Source organism: Tubulanus polymorphus, chromosome 3 (assembly GCF_964204645.1).
Source record: "Tubulanus polymorphus chromosome 3, tnTubPoly1.2, whole genome shotgun sequence".
NCBI lineage: Eukaryota > Metazoa > Nemertea > Palaeonemertea > Tubulaniformes > Tubulanidae > Tubulanus > Tubulanus polymorphus.
This window is the reverse complement of record NC_134027.1, coordinates 8,691,282-8,713,301: the sequence shown is the minus strand read 5'-3', so window position 1 is coordinate 8,713,301 and position 22,020 is coordinate 8,691,282. Positions and strand designations below refer to the sequence as shown.

Here is a 22,020-nt window from a genome sequence, read left to right as displayed (position 1 = left end):
GGGAGCGTATAACAGTGGGTTTGATCGGAAATTGAAGTACAGATATAGTTGTGTGATCGGCGGTATAGAATTGACAGAATTAAAATAATTCATAATTGGAAATTTCGGTTCCGGTTTTCATTCAAACAATCTTCCAACCAGCTTGAACCGGCAAGCGAATGTAAATGGTGTAAATTTTCACGAGGCGCTGCTACAGCTCATGTTATATTTGACTCGGTCAAATGAAGCATCATCACTTGTCTTTCGATTACAAATTGTCAGTTGTAAATTAGACCCGCGACGCCTCTGATGCGCTTCGTGAAATCATGAATTTGCTCTATCGGAGTGGCGTGAAGCCGTTAAGCAAAACAATCGAGGTTTTTGAAACGTTGAGTTCGCTTGGTCTGTTTTTCCTTCTGTTTCAACTGCCTTATCATTACGCAGGCATACACCGCGATTTTGTTTCATCGTAATGAATGTAATGAATTATCAATATTTCAAAGGCACACGTCGTGGACCATAGAGCGGTAATCTAGTCTCACGAACTTCAGGAAGTTAACAAAGTGGCTTTTCTGATGTGCGTCGGAACGGCTGAATGTCTTTCAGTTTTCATCTCGATTCTGCTCAATGCTAATTACGCGCGATCACCCCTTGGGACCGGTTGAACTTTGAGATGAAGCGAAAAATCATTTCTGACGATATTCGCGATCAGAGAAACCGTGGATTTCAGACGTTGATTTAAGGAAAATTCAAATCGATGGGCCTCAGATAAAAGACGGGCAGCGGAATCGGATAATTCGCGACTATACCGGACTCGATTTGGATGGCGCTCACGGCAAATTCGAATTAGAGAGTTTGTATGTGTTTATAATTATAATTGTCAAACAAATGTTTGGTCGTCTGTATTCGGAGCACGCGAAATATTGGTAAATACGAACGGTAAACGATGCAACATTATCCTGGAATAATCTTGTTGGATACGTCATCGGAACAAGTGCCGTATGCTATACATTTATAAGATAAGAATACTCAAGCGTCTCTCGAAACCCGGATGCACCGAAATCTTGACCGATGGACATCCATATTTGGGCTCTTTGTCAGAACTGAATATTTGGAAAGTTCCCTCCAGTGCGCAACCTAATCAGTAAAATGGACGGTAAAACAGGGTAAGTAAGTACAATAACAAGAAAACGTTCTACTCTAAAATCATTGGTAATTAATTAGGAGATTAACGCGAGACATTTGTTCGGTCTCATCAAAATATCCAACTTGGTTATTCCTCGGCATTTCTATGGCATCATTCGGTTCGTGTAATCCGTTTAAAAATCGCCCAAATGATGATTTAATACGCTGTACAGTAATTGGTATGTGGGACAGCTTTCTGCCTAAATTGCGCTGACGGCTTTTATCACATCATTATTTCCTCTTGGCAGAATATTAATCAAATTTTGCTAGAAACGTCGTACTGTTTCAAATGCTACGGTCAAAACAAGATTGAAAACTGGTTTTTAGAAGCGTCGTCTATTTGGGTTTAGTTAACGGAATCAGATTAGAATTGTAAACATTGAAACATTATTCTACCCAAACATAAACAAGATTATCGCACATTTTGCTAATATTTTACCCCTTCTGCCAATTATGTCGAATCCAATAGGCGCTGCGTGTCGTATCCTTTATTACAAAAATAAAACGACCGTTAGCTTTTAGATGAGGGAGGCATGCGTAGAGGTCAGATGAGCCCCCTCGGGCGTAGACGAATTTATCATCAATTATACATTCCGCGCAATTTGATTTGTGGCTTACATATTCACAAGGCTGGTTGGGCAATGCCATTTCTAGCGATATTCTTCCCCCGAAAAGCAATTCTGCGGGGAATGTCAACCTCTCCGTCCGCTAACCAGTTTAAACATCAGTGAAGGACGCGTTCACAATCAATGTAACTCAATATGGCCGTACTAAATCCCTCATGTAGCACGCTGCAAAATCAGAGTCCCAGAAAATATTTCAATTTAGAGATTGTCCGGCAATTTTAGTTCAAACCCATCAATGATGGACACGCATCCCATTTCCTTTTTACTGATCATATGACAATTCGACGGGATAGTAGATCAAAAACAAATTCACACATCCGCTTGCGACAGTCAGTCTATGAAAATCAATACCTAACGTCTGGGCAATCTCAGACGACATTTTCAGCCGGCAATTCAAAAGAGAACGATCCGAAGCGTCGAACGAAAGCACTAGGATCGTAAATTAAGTAGCAATATACGACGACAAACTGACGCACTACAGCTAGAAACGTCACAACAACACTCGGGAGCGCAAGGGTCAAATTGGCAATCATGTGATGTTAGTTATTTACTGCAGGATGTTATCTGATTGATCGCAAGCTTTAAAACGACGTCGTCGCTCATTTATTTCCCTTAAGTGTACGCGCGTTAAGCTTTGCCTCGCGCAAATGTCTCATTTCCCATTCCGTATAGTGCGACCATATAAAACTGTTGATAAAACAACAATCGCGGGCAGGGCTTTGTTTTCTTCCGACTCTGAGGTTTCTTCGATGTTGTTTTTTTCCGATGTTGTCTTCATCGTGGTTTCCTTTTGCGGCGCGCGCAACCATTATATACGCCCTTTGATATTATCAAAGTTGTGAATTCATAAAGTTCTACGAGGAGAGAGCAATGGAATGAAAATTTTTTTATAAAGATTTTATGTTTATGAAGTGTCTATCAGCGAAGGTGAGGGATTCTTAATTTCGATACCTAAATTGCATCTGCAGGTCTCAGTATCGCTCGGGACTATCGCCCTTTGCGCGAAGCTTCGTCCTAAGTGGGATGATACGGGATATTTTGCAGTCTCGCTAGTCTTGTGTTTTATGCCGTCTATAACCGTTATACAGTTGCCCGTGTCCGGCTGATCTCGGTCAAGCGAAATTAAGTTTTTCGGTCGACCCCAAATATGGTTATCTGATATACGGCATACAATAGTTCTCTGATGCGTGATGACTGCGTATTCTTGATAGGTCGACAAACACTATAAATTATTTAAAAAGCAGTGCCAGACAGCTAGCATTGTCGAGTTCGTCATTATCGTGGATTTATGGATGCTTTACGAAAACATTCATAAATACTGGTCTTTCGTGAATCTTTGATGCTTCGCAGATCTGACGAAGTCTGGAAATGTTCGAACTAGCGAACATGAAAATCAGGTGAATACGTCTAGCAGTATATAATTGCGTGTGAACGAGTTAATTGTTACCTAATGCCAATTGGAATCTTGCCATCGTATTGTAACATACAGCCACGTCGGGAGGTAGCGATATAAATTCTAGCGACGGATCGAATTGAAATGCTTGCATTGCTTTGCCCGCGTTGGAATAGACGGCGTGGTAGCTCAGAATGCGCTTCGGAGCATCGTCGTTAATCTAAGCTACTTACGAACCAAGAATGTGCCATAAATATCGGTATCAACGCGGACCCAATCATCCGGTTTATTAGGTTATGTGTATATGTGATTTATTTTTGTTAAATCAAATCATCGCCAGTATCAGTAGCCTATGAATTAATACGGGATGATATACTTACTCTCGAGGGGTTTCTATTCTTATTTATTACGGTCGCATGGTGTTCTTCGTTTCGGTGATTGTTAAATGCGACAATCGCAAAATACCAATTGAACACCAAAACCCGTCGACTTCCCTTTCGGTTTGGCATTTCGTAAAACGCTTTAATCGGATTTAATCTTTAACTGAAAATAGAACATCTGAATGACAAATTTAAATTGACAGAGATATTGCTGTAATTAAACGTTTGCGTTATTTTTGATACTTCTTTTAGAACCTCCATGAAGGGAAACCAACTAAACCACTGATGATTGGACGATAATGATTACCATTTATTTGTCGTTCCGTTTACCGATCGCTTTGTGTGCACATCTTGCCAGTCCTCAGTGACCTTTAACTGGATTTATTAGATTCATCAACTTATTTCCCTGGCTACTGATTCAAGTATTCGATGAGTATTATGAGCTTCCTTTAATGGGTGCATTTTTTTCTGAGGTGCACGACTGCATCGCTTTGAGTAGATTTTGGATATATTTAAGGATCGCTGCAACGTTTCTCCTGGTGATGCACAATCCAATTGCCCATTTGGTTAGTTGGAACGAATAGAAACTAATAAACCATTTTACAGTTACCGGGTCACGCGGTTTGAATGTTGCTAAAACTGTCGAAATCCGTCTATGGACCAAGGGAATATGATTAAACACGCATCATAAATAGTTTTCTTTTAAAGAGTAAAAAATGGCCCAACAATGAAGGACAAAAAAGTACCCTAAAAAATGGCGGCCAGCGACTGTAAGAGGCTAAAATGAATTGATACCTTGTTTCTCCTAATCGGCCGGGTCACTTTAGTAAACTGTAATATAATTTGTAGCCAGTTCATTTAGCCGGATCTGTAATGGTTAGCTTGATCATGATTTCTTAAGAATGGTAATGTACTGGGTAGATAGGTGGCCGGCTGGGTCAACCATTAAGCTCAGCAGAGTGGAGAAACAAAGTAACATTTTTAGCCTTAAATGGTTTATTGTAGCAAGACGGCTGCTTGGGTAAACGCTCAGGCAAGAATACGATTAGCTACATGTTAAAACGAATTTTACTACTGAAAATAATTAACCAACTTCTGTGGCGTCGATTTTGTGAGGCATTTTACAAAGTGTTTCTTCTAAATGATTTCGGTCTGTGAAACTCTTTAATTATTGCGTACTGAATACTGCGGTAATTCGATAATAAAACCTTCTTTCAAATTGTACCGTTTCCGCCGTAAATCCAAATTGACTTGGGAATTTTTTTCGCATTGGCAACGCGCCTTGGGAACAGCAATTTTCCGAAAATTCACCGAAGGTATAAGACGACGTAGGCGCGCATTTTATCATCGAGTTCTTAGAAGCGCGCTTTCGCAAAACGCCTTTCACAACAGGTTTATTAGATTATCATTAAGAAATAGAGTAAATTGAAAGAGTCGAAGATCTTAAGTCTTCGTAAGTTTATCGAAATAGAAATTCATACGAGGCTTTTCTTCGTAACTGAGGAAATGATCGCGAAGGAAAAAATCCCTAAAATGTCGGATGAATCACTACGGAAAATTCGAGCCAAAATTCGATGGTTTTCTTGTCCCGTCTAGATTTCGATGTACAACATCAGCACACGTTTCACGTCGTGTCAGTGAAGTACGATCTTCACCGATCAAACATTTTTAAGGCCCGTGCTCATCATGAAAGAAATCGTTGCCGGTAAACACGGATACTTCGGCGAAATTACCAGGTCATTATTGCTGACGGCACGTACAGTCACGACGATGTCTGCGCGTAGATCCGACCTCCCATTCATTAGATCATTCGCAGGAAAAAATACCGACACAAACACACGCGCGCGGACACATCTTTGAGTCGTATAGATCGCTCAGCGGTGAGGATATTATCTGCTTTGATTAATTTTCCTTTGCTTAGTAACTTTCTGCGTCATCATTTCCAGTCAACACACGCAAAATGATCCTTTTTTCTGAAACTTTTTTTCAAGTTGTTTTTTTTCGGACGATGTCTGTCCTCTTTTAACTGATAAACAGTTATTTCTGGGAAATATTTTCAGCTACTGAAGCCTGATAGGTTTTGAATTTTAAATCATCTGGTGGTAATATATACTTTGTGCATCAGTTAATTACTTCATTAATTTTTAATATTAATTTGTTAATTATTTTTTTCTGGTTAAAACAATGCGCGGTCTTGTTGATACTACGAATTCATATTTCTAGTATACATGATATTATGTAACCGTTTAAAATGTGAATATTAGAGGAATGGCTGTGAAATCACGGACACTAGTCGACATTACTACGATACGAAATCTCATCGTTTTATTAAATAGATAGGGAGTACGCGGTAAAAATCTTGAAATAAGGATCTATCCTGTTTTTTGTTCGATTGGTAGATTTGGTTTGATTTGTTTTGATTTAGTGTCCCATACAAACCCACCACACGTGCAGGAAGGGGCCTGATCGGAAGAAGTACAGATATAATTTGTCAGTATTTACAGAATTTTTTGCTTAAATCAGAGAACGTAATTTAAAATTTCGGTTCCGGTTCTTTCAAACATTCTTCCATCAGAGTTTGAAACGGCAAGCGACTGAGCGGGTTTTAGCGATTTAATCTGTAGCCATCGCCGATGACCTGAAAGTTCAAGTTAATGAATCTGGGTTCAGGAGTTATATAATTTCTATATACTAATATCCTGTTTATTACACGATAACTATTGTATCGAATTATACTGGAGTATCCATTTTGACTGATCGATCCACTTTCTATGCGCGTTAATTATGAGCGATGTATCGCAGACCATGCGATGTATTCCGTTAATGAAAGATGTACACACAACTATATCTACCGGGCTTTGAAGCGTGATTCAGTCGCTCGAACATCGACCCATTCGGACTTTGCGCGGCGAAGTTCTGGCTCGAAACACGCTGCTCCGGCTGAATTGGTACGTGGAAATTAGGAGAATTGATTCCGACGTGCTGTGTTCATGTCCACCGCATCCATCGGCGACTTGAATCCCGGATAATTAGCCTGTCTCCGCTAGTTATGGTAAAGTCCGATAATTTATTACATATTCCGCGCATCTTCCACGCACGACTCATGTCTCTTCGCGTTTCGTTGAGGGTTCGACCCCCAGGCCATACCTACACGAACAAAAAGAACGGAAGTTATACATTATTGATGAACTGGTAGGAATTCTGCAACCAATTACACTTCAGAATCTTGAAAATTACCGTTCAGAAAAAGAAATAAGGGCATCCCTCGGGTAAAAATGGTCGTCGACGACTAGTTCTATAATTCTAAAAGCAAAACCAAACGTCGGTATCTGAGAAAATGAAAACATCTATAATTTCTAGCTATTCAAGTTTAAAACATTCATTTTAAATGTCATAACAATGTGTGATATGAAATTCCTTATGTTTTAGCATCGATTAACATCAAAAGTTTAGGACTAGCATCCTGGGAAACACTGCCCGTTATTGCCAGCTAACTAGAAGACGTGTTAAATTTGGCAAATATAAAATGTTGCGCTGCCTCTTTTGTTGTGCGAGTCATTTTTCGAAGAAATCCAACCGCTATAAACACGATGGTGTGACGGCGTTACTGCGTCAACAACGGCGGTGACCAGAAAAAATATGCGTCGATTTTTAATTTACCGCGTATAAAGCATCGATAGCGAGCCATCAGTTAATTGACTGCAGGATTAGGTCCTGGAAAAGAAGATTATTTTCCTGAAAAAGCCCCGTCCTTCCCGGAGGTGTGTATGTGTGCGCACGCTGTATATAACATGGAGGTATAATAATGATAAAGGTGGGGATTATGAAGAGGTGACGTTCCGGCCACACGAGACACCTGTGTTTTTAAACAATTGCAAAGACTGCGGTCGGAAAACATCATCTCGCCATATTAAGCGTCACAAGCACGCAAGTTTAGTCTAGTCGACAACAAAATTTAGAACGAAATCTATGGCAAAATCGTTTATTGATATACAATATGTTGATTCACGTCGAAAATTCCACGTGGGATTTGCGATAGCCTTTCATCGGTATATGCTTCATTAGTTTAGGCCTACTTTTATTTTTTTACATTAGACCTAGATTAGAAAAATATTCTTCTAAATAATGAAGAGATGGAATGACTGCCTTGAATCCCCTGAAAATCACTCACTAAATATTGTGCCCACTGCAGAATGTTTCATCGTTGCCACTTTTGTCATTTGCGGCCGCGCAAAGATGCTGTCTTTGTTGTTGTCTTTCGAGAAGGAAATTTCCACGTTTGATGTCGACTTGCGATCATGCTCGTCACAAAGCATTTTTGTCATTTTCTTGTAATTATCAATCTTAAATACCACGCTGGCGGACAGAAAGCCTTGCCGCAGGTCAGCATGTTGTTTATCCCTGGCACGTAGTGGTACACGTATATCTTCGCTATCGATTGCGTAGCCTCTGGTCACCCATATCGTACGACGATCATTCTTTCGAAAATGCCCGCGCAAAAACGTATATGTTAACGTATATATTAAATATTGAATATCGTTAACTTAACAAAGTCAGTCGTGCAACCCGTCCCGTATTGATAGGCGCATAGGTGCTCTGTGTAGCAGGTGCGTCCCTCTGTTCAGAAACGAATACAAAATCGAAAGATTGAATCGTATGCGAGTGTTTCACGACTGATATTGACAACTGAGTAATTAACAGTCGACAGATAAACCGATTATACAGAAGGGAGGGTGTTCTGTCCTCCGCTGCAGCATCGGGTTATATTTTACGAATGAACGAATTCGGCCTTGAACTGAGCGGCGTGTTTTTGGTGTATCCGTATTCTTATTGAATGAAATTTCGACTTCTGCCCGCGAGTTGTATTTACTTATTCCCGCTGAGAGGTGAAAGATTACGTAATTTTAGTTATCGGAGACGCAACCCCACCCATTCTATTGAAACGCACGGCGTGTCGTCTAATCGTGTGAACCATTTCTCGTTTCAAACGATTGACTCCATAATTAATGTTTTAGTAATATTTCAACTGACGAAAACTAATTGACGTCTTGAAAAAAATAACATATTTTACTTAGTATTGTCCACAATAAATAACAATATGGAATACATAATATCAATGATCAATAAAGTTATTTTGGATTTGGATACATCGATAATTGAATTGAATTTACCGGCAACTAGTCTAGCCCCAATTATTATTGATGACGTAGTGCACAAAAAATAATCATTAGAATATTTATGAAATGTATTTGATTACAAAATGAACGCTAAGATTCTCAATTGTTCACATCGATTTTCACAGAATCCCTTAGATAACGCATACTAGGTATCAATGTATATAAACATTGTTGTAACGGTTTTCAAGGTGTAAGAAAAAATCCGAATTCTGGTATTATGCATTATGTGTGATCTCTGACGAATAAAGGGGCCTGGGTTTACAATATTAACCTGTTGCTCGTCGCAGTAATGAAAAAAGGTGAATCGATAGATCCAACAAAAGAACGCATAACGCTCCCACCCGTTTCCAACGACGTCGCTGTAAACGACAGAAATAGTAGCGACTAGAGTTGGTATTAGAACATCATGAGGTTTACCGGTGAACTAACTGCGAAGCCCCGAGCGACGCAAAACAAATGACACCAAAATGGCGAAGGTGTACGGTAAATGATTCGGCTTAGTTTATGCACATCGAACTGTATATCAAATTAAAGTTGTATCGAAGGGAGTACCCGAAAATAGACATTATGTTTTCTGCTCATATTCACAAAATCGATCTCGAGTACTTCCATCCAATATTGTAATATAATGGATCGTTCTTTTTGATGTCACGAATAAATGGGCAGAATACCTCCATCAATTCATATATACGTGTTTATCTCGGAATAATTTCAGCTTCATCAGTTCGTATACGCCGTTTTACCGATTTACAAAATATGCCGCAATGTTGTGGGAACCATTCTAACTATATATCAAAAGGGAATTGCGCTAATTTAGTTTTTTTTTCACGCTTGTTCGTGAGAGAAATATTGCTAACCGTATGCCCTCGTTAACCGCGTTGTAAACGCATCTTTCAGTCGAAGCAAAGTTGATAATGCTGATAGGTTTATGCGCATTTATGGATACGGGAAGATATGAAGACGCAGCTTAGGCTTCCTGTGCTTAATGCGTATATATCGACTAGATCAATGTACTTATCACGTTACTTTGCCGTATTTTTGCATGCTCGCCTAGTCGTAGTTTTGCTTAAGGATACTAACCAGGACAACGCGATAGACCGATTACTAATTTAGCAAGTCCAACTATTAATCAAGCACGCGATTCGTATTTAGTTTTTTGCTGCGCACTCTACGTGGAATTAGACGAGGATTAGGATATATTTATCAGACAATGCTCGCTATGTAATATACATATATACGATTTTGTTGAAAAGACTAGGGATCTCGGTTTTCAATTTAGGTTTCCAAGCAACACAACTTCTCTCTCGCCGTATGACTTGAGCTCAGGCGGCGTTTTTACCGTCAAGAAGTGTCGAGTATGAGAATCAGAACGTTTCTAAGAATCAGAACGTTTCTATGTTGAAGTTCGGATTCGCCGTGTCACGAAACACCTGTCGTTGTTATATCGAGATTAAGATTTTGATGAATATATTTTTCATTATTTCGCGTGAATCGTGCTAGAGTTCGTTCGCTTTCCTGAACGACGCGGCGCTACAGCTTGGTCGTTAGCTTAGCCGTGGTGCACCTTCACCCTGCTGCCGTCATAATAGTCTTATCATGCAGATCTTCACCGCCGCTTTGGGATATTATTGTTCAAACACGCGTTAGTCGATCTTGTCGTGATGCCTCCCTCATAAATGTTTACAACTCCGCACACGGCTGTGGTGTTAGTGTGACCCCCATATGATAGCGACTTTTCATTAATGATTCGAAATACTACATTGTCATGAGGTATTTCATAACGACTATCACCATCGTCGCCGTTTGGTCGGCACCGTTTTCGTTTGATGCAAAATATACTCGTTCGCTCAAGGCATCGTCGCATTCTTCGAAAACAGAAGTGTTACGCCATTAACGACACGGAGTCTTAATGAGATGAGGGCTTAAGGAATATTCGGTGTTGCGAGAAGTTACTTCAGTTGCGGCGATGGAGCACGGCCGGTTGCACGCCGGTGCATACAATACGGGGGACATACGTCGCGGGATGTGATGATGTACCCTTGCGTTTATGTTGATCGTAAAGGTTCGATGGACGATGAGCAACTGTGCGATTCGGAATCGGCTAAAAAGATCAGTCTCAACTGTTTCAAGTCACCGTAAGTAAATTGCATGTGTTGGTCGTTATCTTACCATCGATTGTTACGTTTTTGGTGAATGTCGTCCCTTATGTAATTGATAATGACTACACGTTGGTTTTACCATGCTTATGATGATTATGTTACCAAATATAATTTCAAAGCATTTCCATCGTAGTTGATCCTTAATTAGAAGCCGCATTTTCTGGACGGCGCAGTAGGGCGCAGTAGACGTAGACGTTTTCTTTTATTTGGGGATTTAGCTTGATCGGATGTATTCGGTATATCAAAGCATTTCCAACTGAGCCGATTTCTAATGGGTATAGAAGCGTCCGCGTATTGCCATCAATGGATTAAAGTCTGCATCGTATATTTTTCATCTGATGTCAGTATTTCGTTTCCGCGGGTGTGTATCTCCAAAAAATGAATTGCATCCGGCTCTTCTGTCCAGGCGTAATTATATATCCAACCAGCAATGTCGGATATACCAGTCACATATAACGCGGACTGTTTGGAGTTAGTCTTCCGCACGCACAACACGTCGGTACCAGTTTTTTACCACTTGCTAATGAGAATTGTTCTGTCTGGAGGACCGATCCTTGATATTAGCGTTAAAGCCTGACCTGTGGATTTCATATTTTTATGTTCTGTAACCGCCCGAGTACGTATAGACACGCTTGAAAGCGTGCTTTAGGACGACGCGCTCAAATTGCCGTTACAAATAGGATGACAGGGGGATGAAGAAATAGCAGTACGACTTAAATTTTTCTAGATAAAGTAGTTTATATATCCGTCTGCTTTCCAGAATTTTTCTGGTCACCAAGACACCTATTACTACCTGTTAGACCTTGCCATTTGCGTGTGGTACATATCTTCATCGACACTAGAGCCGTGCACAATAATAACTATAATACCTCAGTCTGCAGTCACAAAGTATTCCAATTCATCATTTCAATATTTTCACTTATAGATTCGTGTTTAGAATATTCATTTCCAAAAATATATCAATTGATGTTTGCCCCGCATATTTCACATAATATATAACACGCGTGTTGCGAGACGTTTATTCAATTCAAATCCGATTCAATATATTCGTCGTAACTGAAGCCGCGATCACACGGAGACGATTTGGCCCCGCCAAATTGGTACGGATCAGGCCCGGCCAGATTTGAGAGCGCGTTCCGTAAACAATTCACTCGTTACTAAACAATGATCAGACAAAAGGCGAAGTGAGTCATTTCCGAAACCAGTTGCAATTCAAACTCAATCATTTTGTCCCAAGCTAAAAATTTGGCTCGGACCTGAAATCTAGCCCGGGCCAAAAAAAACGCTCGTGTGATCGCGGCTTTTATATACGTCGTGATATATCTGATATTTGCTTCGACTTTTATTTGCTATAAGCTTAGTATCTCGTGATATGATGAAGTTTATCTATTAATGAAATGCGGGAACCTTTTACGGCGGATAAGTATCTTTAGGTTCATTTGTTTATACGCCATTGTAGTTTTTCTTAGTTAAAAGCGAAGCCCGATAAAACTCTACTCGTTTGCCTTTGATGCCGATTAGGTTCTCTCAAACCGAACGATGAATGAGAGCGATTGAATGAGATTCTTTTCCGTATTCAATTTAACGTCGATGAGATTCATTCCTTGCATCATGGTTTATACGTTGTGACATTCGGGAAGGGAGGATTTGTGAAGACATATGAATCAGTGGCACGGGAAATTGTTATTCAGTATTCCTAATTAATCAAGTGGAATTATACTATATGGCTTTATAGTTAGTGCATTTTTGCATACGTGTGTTCGCTGGGTTTACAGGATTATCTCCCCCACCAGGATTTCGCACGTAGTGTTTGAACCTCCTGACTTGATAATTATCCAATAATCACACGCGATACTGGTAGCATTATTGAGTACAAAACGCAATAACGAACGCTGGTGATATAACAGTAAATGTTTTTTGATTGTTCCGTTTCGTCATTGGCTAACGAGAAGCGTTAAGCCACCGTTTGATGATAAGACCTGCCGATTCCCAAATATATACGCTCGTACTATCTATTCATTTTCTCGACTCATCTTTAGGTTGATAGGTTGCTACCTATGATTACGTGACTTTTCGGATAGAAATGAGCTTGAAGAGTACACCAGCCTTCCTAAATATCACTGGCATTTCATCGACACAGATTACGCGATCAATTTAAAGATTTTTCCCATCTTAAATGTGCAATCGGCATCGCGCAGCCACGTAATTTACATAATTACAAATGAATCGGCCGAACGCATTTCCGTCGTCATTTTCGATCAATCACAAACTTTGCAAACTTAGACGATTCGACGAACAATGTGTGGATCTTGAAACTCTTCGAGGAAAAGTGTTAAGATCAATCGATCGTTGAAAAAATAGATTGATAACTAATAACAGTGAACTCAGGGCTAGGACAATGCCACACGATATCCCTGATCAGCCACCATGGCTTATAACGTCGATACAATGTTCTCAACTTGGTAAACTATGTTTTAAGTTTTATCACGCTGGTGTATTTCATTGAACAAAATAAAGCTTTTGATTGGGAAACGCTTCTCCGGCTATTCGTGCCTGAAAACGAACTTTTCCGCACATTCGCGGTTTCATTTCTAGTCGAAATATCGACGAATTCGTGATTTTTCATATATTGCAGGTGACATTACACGTTCGGTGAAATCTCGGTAGCGGATCTTTGATGATTAAATTTTTGACGTCATCCTATTTCGAGGCCGGTGTTGTTTTCGAGCCGATTCGGTTGCCGTTATAAATCTCGATTACGTTCTCAAACGATGCGAAATTAGATTTGATCGAAATTTCCTGCGCGGCTCATCTAAAAGACACCTTATTCAATTTGCTCCATATCAACTTATGCGCTAATTCTAATCGATCTAATATCTTAGCGGGCCCTACTCTTGACGTTACATATTTTCTTACACCCGAAAAGATGCAATTTCCGGGAGGATGATTGTAAAATTTGCTGGCTTTGATTTCAATAAATTAAGATTGACGAACAGGGTAACTACAATGGGAAGGCGCCCGAGCCCCAAAACCACCCCCTAAATGGGCCCAAGTCATAGGAAGCACCCCGACGCGATTGATATTTCTCTTTGTCACAAAATCAGGATCAAATGTTTGACGGAACGATAAAATACGGGTGAGGGGGGTATTTCAATTTGATTGATCCAAATTCGATTTCATAAAAGAAACTTGAGACTTAATTCGTAGTGTTTTTTTCTGCGAGTTCATTCATGTTTTGCCAACCCGACTTGACGCTACAGGTTCATTTAGATACCAACTTAGAAAACTTGATTTGTGAAATAACCTTTACGAATTGGAATCAAATTAGTCAATCAATAAAAACCAGTAAAAATTTGAATATTTTCAAAGCAAAGATGAAACGCCATTATATATCTACTTATTAATTGATTATCCTCCTTTATTCATTTCCCCAGTTTTATATTACAACATTATGTATTATCTTTCATATCGTACACATTGTTGCAATTTATCTCTGAAATAAATAAATAATTAAATAAATTACATTTCGCATTATTCGAAGGCGGCTACGACACGGGGTATATACTGTTACCATTACAGGGGAGAGGTGCGTAATTCCGGGTGCAATATCACACATTCCCTGATATAGATGTGATAATTGAAGTGCGTGTGTATATAACGAGGAAGCAAACAAGGCGAAAAAATTAGTACCGGCAACACTGTACGCGTTGATATTCATCACAGTACGCAGGAACCAGTCGTAGGGTCATTACGTATTGCCAAGCGAACTCACTCGATATGAGATTAATTACGAGCCCAACGTGATCTAATAGACGAAAAACTATATCGCTCATGTATATCATGTGAAATTCTATCATTTCGGGTTTATTGTAAGAGTATTATCACCTCTTCAATGTCTTCTCAGAAGATCAGAACCATATCGCTTATCTATCCGCCTTCTTACAATATGCGAAACTTATATCATGGGCACAGTAACAGATTTTTATTTTCTATAAATAGACTTAGTTCGCTTATTCATTTCGATAATTATTTCCTATTTGATTCATTACAATCTACAGGGTCAGCTATAAGATCTTCCAAAACGTATTTGAAAAAACCATTTGAGCAATTTCCAATTCAGCTTTTGGTCCAATATAGAAGTCGCTTCGATCATTATTTGGAAGTGACTGGTTTTGATTAGCTAGACATGTTTAGTAATTTCAATGAGATCGTCATATAGTGGGGCGAATCTCGGGGTTTGCTATACACCTCTGTTCCACGCGTGACCTTCCGTCATAAGAAGGCCGAGAGGCTATCTTGGTTTGTCGTTAGCGCGGCAAAGTGTTGCTCCAGTCGAGACGACGGTGGCACCAAGTTGACTCTTAACATGTAATTTAATTACAGCCACCGTACCCAGAACGAAGCACACGTAAACTTAATTGTGAATTTTGTTTGCTCGAGAATACCTGCGATTATTATCCGCAAGCATTGCGCCGTGTTACGTATCTGTACCGGAGGCTGCTCGAGAAACTCGCCGCTTTATGACTGCGATTCAGCTCGATAGATTTATTACAGTATTCCGGAGATGCAATAAAGCCCTTTATATCCTAGAGGAAAAATTAAATCTACTCTCCGTTAATTCTAGTTCTCTCTATTGATTGCGATATTTTCCGTTTTCTAATTGTTATTTCGTTTCTTTTCGGTTGTCTTCGATATTTTCGATTTTCTTTCTTTTTATGGTTTATGGTTAGTATACGTTCAAGTAGGTATGCAGAGCAAAGCCTAAACATAGCGGAAATGTAGTGTATATCCATATTGCACACTTTTATACTGAAATATCCGGGACATCCGAAGTCGTTATAGATACTTCCTGTCGAAAGAATGACTCCCCTTGGTCGATTCCTCAGCTTATGTGTCGCATTCCAGGCGTGGATCCAAAAAAATTATAGAATTTGAATTCGGACCGGTATCAACTTCAGCCAACTTACATCTTGTTTTATTCACCCCCAGGAAGTAAAGATTATAACATAATACATAATTGTTGGTCACTCTCGGGCATTGAATAGTGGAATGATATAATACAATGTATATTATTGCAGAATTGCAATTCGTGACAATTCGAAAAAGCGTGTGAATTCGAAAAAGCGTGTGAACATCGCGACGATTGTCATAGAACACATGGTGCTTGACCGATCGAACCTGCGTACGCGTAATACGAAGCGAATTGTCGTTTTGCAAATCGCTGATAATAAACGTATAGTTCAGCACGATAAGCTAAATGTTCCCTTGCGTACCTGTCTCATTTTGCTTCATCCTGATATAATTATCACGGTTTGCAACATGCCCATCTCCACTTATAGTCGACCTGGAATAACCCCAACTGAGCACCGAGTTTTCGAAGAACTGCTTTTAAATGGCCATCCTGAATGGCGACTGGCGGCGATGCATGTCCACCTACGCGTCGTGAGTGTAAGTTACAGCTGAAACAGACGATTTTATGGGTTCGCTGTTAGGGGATAAACACAATGTCGAGTACTTGTCACACAGTTTCCCATTTGACACTCGTATCGCCTAACACAAACTGGTTTATTGCTGAGATTTGACTGCGTTCGTATTTGAAGCGGAAATACATGCCGAAGCTGCTTACGAAAGTATCTTGGGGACATTATTTCAAAATCCTTTCAAAATGAATTCAGGGCCGTACATAACGGGGGCCCATCCCCCAGAAATATTTTGTGAAAAAGCTCTTTTTGCAAACATATTGTTATATCCAAAAGAACTGCCCTTTTTCGCGTTTCTCTACTCGTTCAAATGCTAGGTAACGGCCCTGGAATTTCTGCATCACTCTTGGAAGTATGTTCAGATCGAACTGCCCTGGTCGTAGAAAATCATTTTGAAATGAAGTCACGAGAAAATTGTGTCTCAGAACTACGGTGAAAATTGTTTCGAATGAAATCGTTTTGAAAAAAAAAATTAAACTCGTTCGTTAAAATCGTTGTGAAGTCTCTAATGAAATTTCCGAGCGTGTAGTTCGGTGTTTATTTGTAGACTGACTATGAATTAGATTTCCCGCGCATTCTTTGAAATACGATTCTATGTAGGTGTGCTCAATTATCACTCTTTGGGCGTGGGATTTACTCTACCTGCCAGACAACGTATATATATACGAAGTGAAATGGAATTCTGACCCGCTACGGAAACGATGATCGTTTATCGAAAGTAATTTTGAACTGCAATCGACTACCACCATGATTCGGTTTATGAATACGCTACGCTTGCAATGCATCCGATATTGATGTTTGGCGTGAGCGAGTCGCTGTCGTATCGTTGTGTACGTGCTGTGGTCAGATGAAATATCTTCATTGTAAAGATATATCGTATTACGGATTACAATATGGCGGCCGTTTCTTACTGTGAGCGCAATTCCGGCGCAATCGCGGTAAAACACTTTCACAAAAAGCGATTCTATCAGATTTTCTGATTTGTAGGTTACTTCAAAAAATCTACAACTAAACCTTTTTTCAACCTAAAACTATAGATATCAGTGCCTTGACGATGAGTACTTCAAATAACGAATTAATCAAGCCCATTTGAATAAAGGCTGAATAACAATTTCCGTTCAATTTGTCAAAAATGTGTATTTTCGTCGAACACACTTATTGAGATCGTCGGACACATTGGACAAGAATATGCGATATTGTCGGGAAAATTTGACTCGTCGTACACATTGGGCTAGAAATGTAGTTTCTTCGGTCACATCCGGCTTGTTAGACGCAATGGTACAGAACATGCATGCCTGTAGTCAGCGATATTTAGAATACGCGTTAGTCCAAGCGATCGATGATTTGAACGAGTCCTTCGCAATCGTTGGCTGGTGTATCAAACTAAGTGACCTACAATGAATGAAATTGCGTATCGGAACCGTGGTTATTTCCTTTCCAGTTCACAGCGGTATCGATAGATTCTTCGATATTCATCAATAAATGAGTTTATGTACAGTTCAGCGGACAGTATGAAATTGTTCGAAAAATCATGAGCGTTTTGAAAGCTGTCTGAATACTCTTTAATCGGAATTTCTACTCATTAGACACCCAATCAAAGAGTTAACTATTAAGTCGGTGCAAACTGTAATATCTGTTTCATATCTTCTGATCTTACAGTCTCGATTAGGGGACTAGAGGTCCCAGGGGTGGATCTAGGGAAATTGGAAGGCGAGGATCTAAAAGAAAAGGAAGCGCATTTCTAGGACGCATATCGAAGGCTACCAGCTGGTTCCAACATCGGGGTTGATGTATCTGAAGAAAGCCATACCAAAAGAACGCTATGACGACATTTCAAGAGAATGAGTGCCTAATTTATAGGGCTCTACACGAGCTCTGTCTTGACAAAGAGGGCAATTTCTTCTGATCCCCCACACAACCCCCTAGATCCGCCCCGGATCCAGATTTTTAAATCATTTGTCGGCCGGTCGCGCGTTTCTATGAGTATCATTCAAACTGGGGTCATGCTACGTTTCGAGCAGGTCGCATACTCTCGCTCTACGACGAACATTCCGAGAACGGTATCGATTCCCATCAACAAAATGTTCATGGGAAACGGCGCATGCTTAATCTTATAACTAACAAATATTGAAGCTTTAATTCCAGGAGCGCTGGGAAAAACAACATCAATCGCCTCATTTTCAAAGAAATGAGATCCATGTCTATTGATTACGGAGAAAGCTTCTTTTTATATCACCATTTTATTTTCAAGTCTCTTAAAAAACGCCCCGGGTTATAGAAAGTTTACTTCGCGTGGTTATGTAAAATGTTTTTAGAGTAGGTGTGCGATGTTTCGTATTTTGGTCAGGCTTTAAGATTTAAAGGTCAAATATATGGTCAGAGTCTATCTAATCAGTTCATCCGCCGTATCGTTTTAGCTTTTATGGTCACTTCACACATACGTACATCATTGGATATCTAAATTGTCAGAGATGTAATTGTATTTCTTGTAAATAAAAATAAAACGTGGAATTCAATTATCCTTAAGAGATCATATGCTATATTTAGAGAAACTGACTTAGTCTCACTAATGATGCAGAAAGTCCAGCGCCCACGACACTGGGTAACGCTCGGAAACATGTTTTCTCCTGTGTCCGTGTTTTCTTGCGTTGGGTTTCGAGCACTGCACATTGCGTGACCGTGACTGAGTCTAGCGATGCCATCAGGTTCGAATCCCTGCCGAGGGAGGATGACATGGTGCCTTTTTGACACGGCGCGCATTGCGTATCCTTTTTGGTCTGGTTCTTAATATGACTTTTGCTTCCCTGATTCCAGATTGACGTTGCGGAACACGGTTAGAAAAAAACAACAAATTAGGGCTGGAATAACGGTGTTCTTCGCCGCTTTATTGGATTATGAAAAGCCATTAGCTATATTCGATAACGCCTTGAACGAAACGTATATAGTAAAGTCATTACGGCGCGTAGAAAAAAAAACGCTCTCGTCAAAGATGACACACCAGCTTTAGGTATCATTCACAAAACACGACCAGATATCATATTAGACGTTCGTGCGCCGATGTGTTGCCACTTAGCGTTTTATCACGTTGTATTAGACCCGAGAATGAGATATCTCACCACACGCGAAATGCAGAAGTTCTGTCGGGTTTTTTTTTCATCGTGGAGATGTTTAGACTCTAGGCTAATTATTACCATTACGTTGTGGTGGTGGTTGCTAATAGCTCCTAGTCAAGAGTGTACTGCTCTTTCAAAAAAAAATGACTGGATAAGATGCAGTAACCCGGTACGCCCGATGATGATGTGGGTGTTAAATCCAACTAAAATTAGTGCACATCGGACAAAACAATGCATTGGCATATAGGCCTATAAATACTGCTGTAGTCCCTATTGGTTGCCCGATAGGGTGAACGTCCTAAAAAGTAGACGCAGCAAAAAGGTCAAAAAGGCCAACCAACATTTTCATTTTAATAGTTTATTTCAACGACATGTTTCGACTGTGTAACATACTTCTTTAAATGTCATGATAAAAATGGTTGAACATACATTGATGTTTTGCTATGTCTATATTGGCTACTTTTCGAATTTTATTGGCTAGTGAAGACGAAATTCGCGCTTAATTAATATAGGTGGAATGGAGTTTTAGGTGTGTTCAACGGGGGAAGGAAGTCCGCTGTATTTCCGGCGATGGCATAAATTCACCTTACAGAAATGGTTTGCAGACTGAATCTATTTCTAAAACAGCCGCGCTAACATCCCAGTTCGGGGTTTATATCTTATCATATCTCTTGAACTATGAGGCAAGGTCCTTTGGTTTTATGAAGTCATTCCCGTCGATGTAAACGTTATGCGTGGATTCCGTGCGCAGTGCAGTTAACAGATTGATATATGGAAGCCATTGAATCGTGCATTGTAGATGATCTTTTAATGGCTTATCTAGAGGTGTAAATGCGCTCCTGTATTTAGATATTCTGAAACTCAACACTGATCAGTGCTATCGCTAGATTAGACCACATCTCGGTGCTTACTTAGCATTATTACTTGCACTTACGGAAAAAATATGTTTTCAGGGTGCTCAAACCCCAGTCATAGTACATGGCAGTGCTGACACATTTTTCGACGCCGTAAAATCTGTTACAATAATCTAACAAATACATCTAAACCCGTATAATACGCGTTACTTAAGGGGATCTAAGGGGATCTGTGTGAGCTGATGTGCACTACGTCACCAATATTGACGTATCGAAATAACAATTACAATTGTACATCTTGGCGTTGATTTTATGATTAGATATATTTCATAACTCTGATATTATCTTTTTTAAGTTTTAAGAATTATTTTTTCGATGATGTGCACTACGTCATCAATATATCAGAGCTATAGACTGGTTGCTATTCAATTCAATTCAATCATCATCATATTCAAATCCAAAATAATTACTGATCCTCAATATTGTCTAAAAATTTATATTTGTCGACAATAAGCGATATATGTGTAATTTTTCGTAATAAGTCGTCAATAAACTTCCAAGTTAGATTTCTTGTTTACATTTGATATGCGGTAATCTACTTGTTCGTTGTTTGCATATCAAAACAACGAATTCGGCGTCAAAATATTCTCCGACGATTTGTTTTTAGTTCGCTTATCAAAAAAAAAAACCTGTTCGGTGGCGAGACATGCATTTCATATCTCTGTTTGACAGCTTGCGGTTATGATGTATTTGAATGAAAGTTCGGAATTCCGGCGACGTGATACAAGTTTAATCACGCTATTTATACGGGTTAAAGTATTAGAACACCCGTGAGCGTTTCGTGACGATTCAAGATTTAACCAACGTAAAATGAGACGACGATCTTTCGCAATCGTTTCTTGAAAAAAAAATACCCCACGTTTTCAAACCTATTTTCGTCGTTAACGCGTTGCATAAATACGACCGCAGGATCTTTTCATAATATGACGATGGCGCCGCGCCGAAAAATAAAAGTATTTACTTCTATCATGATCTTTTCTAAGAACGCTCGACTGCCAGTGGCAATTCCGACGCCCACTCATTAAGTCCAGAATACGTGCTGGGTATCACCATGATAGAAATAATGAATAATTCTTTTCGACAATTTAAGGCCCCGTCATCGTCGAGCTTAGAAAATATACAGTTGGAGGAAATTTCAAATGAGATGAGAGTTGTTCACATTGCGCAACTGGCCGTCTATTGCGATATGCTATTAATCTGCTGGATCCAATTCCCCGAATTAAGATTTTCATACTCTAAGGTTAGAACATTGGAAGTAGACTATCAATTTTGACACAAACAGAACCATGGAACTGGGGCTTGCTTTGCTCTTGTTACGTAGCAGCCAACTTCTGAAGAGAATTTTACAAAGACGTTTCATTTTGAATTTCTTTTTTGTTCCCCATTGCAGGCACAATCAAAAGCGTCGAGTTCCCGACAATGGCTGGAAGTTACACCCGGACGCCGCTCGAGTCCGCCGTCGTTTGCAGCACCATCATTCCGACCCTACTGCCGAATTCCTGCGCGTTACCGACGAGTTTGACGGCGACGAGGTGCTCATATCTCCGAGTATATCACCGGCACCGTCGCCGCTCCCGTGGCGAAAACTGCCGGAACTCATCATCACTGATATCG

The 22,020-nt window shown here is 39.8% G+C and overlaps 1 protein-coding gene across 1 annotated transcript in view; it reads left to right on the top strand.

The window, feature by feature from the left end:
* The window catches only part of LOC141901339 (uncharacterized), a 99,061-nt gene that overhangs the window by 24,744 nt on the left and 52,297 nt on the right, over window positions 1-22,020 (top strand). Inside the window, exon 3 of the mRNA XM_074788524.1 lies at window positions 21,797-22,020. Within this exon, the coding sequence (XP_074644625.1) occupies window positions 21,797-22,020 (224 nt within the window). The remainder of the gene's footprint in view (window positions 1-21,796) is intronic.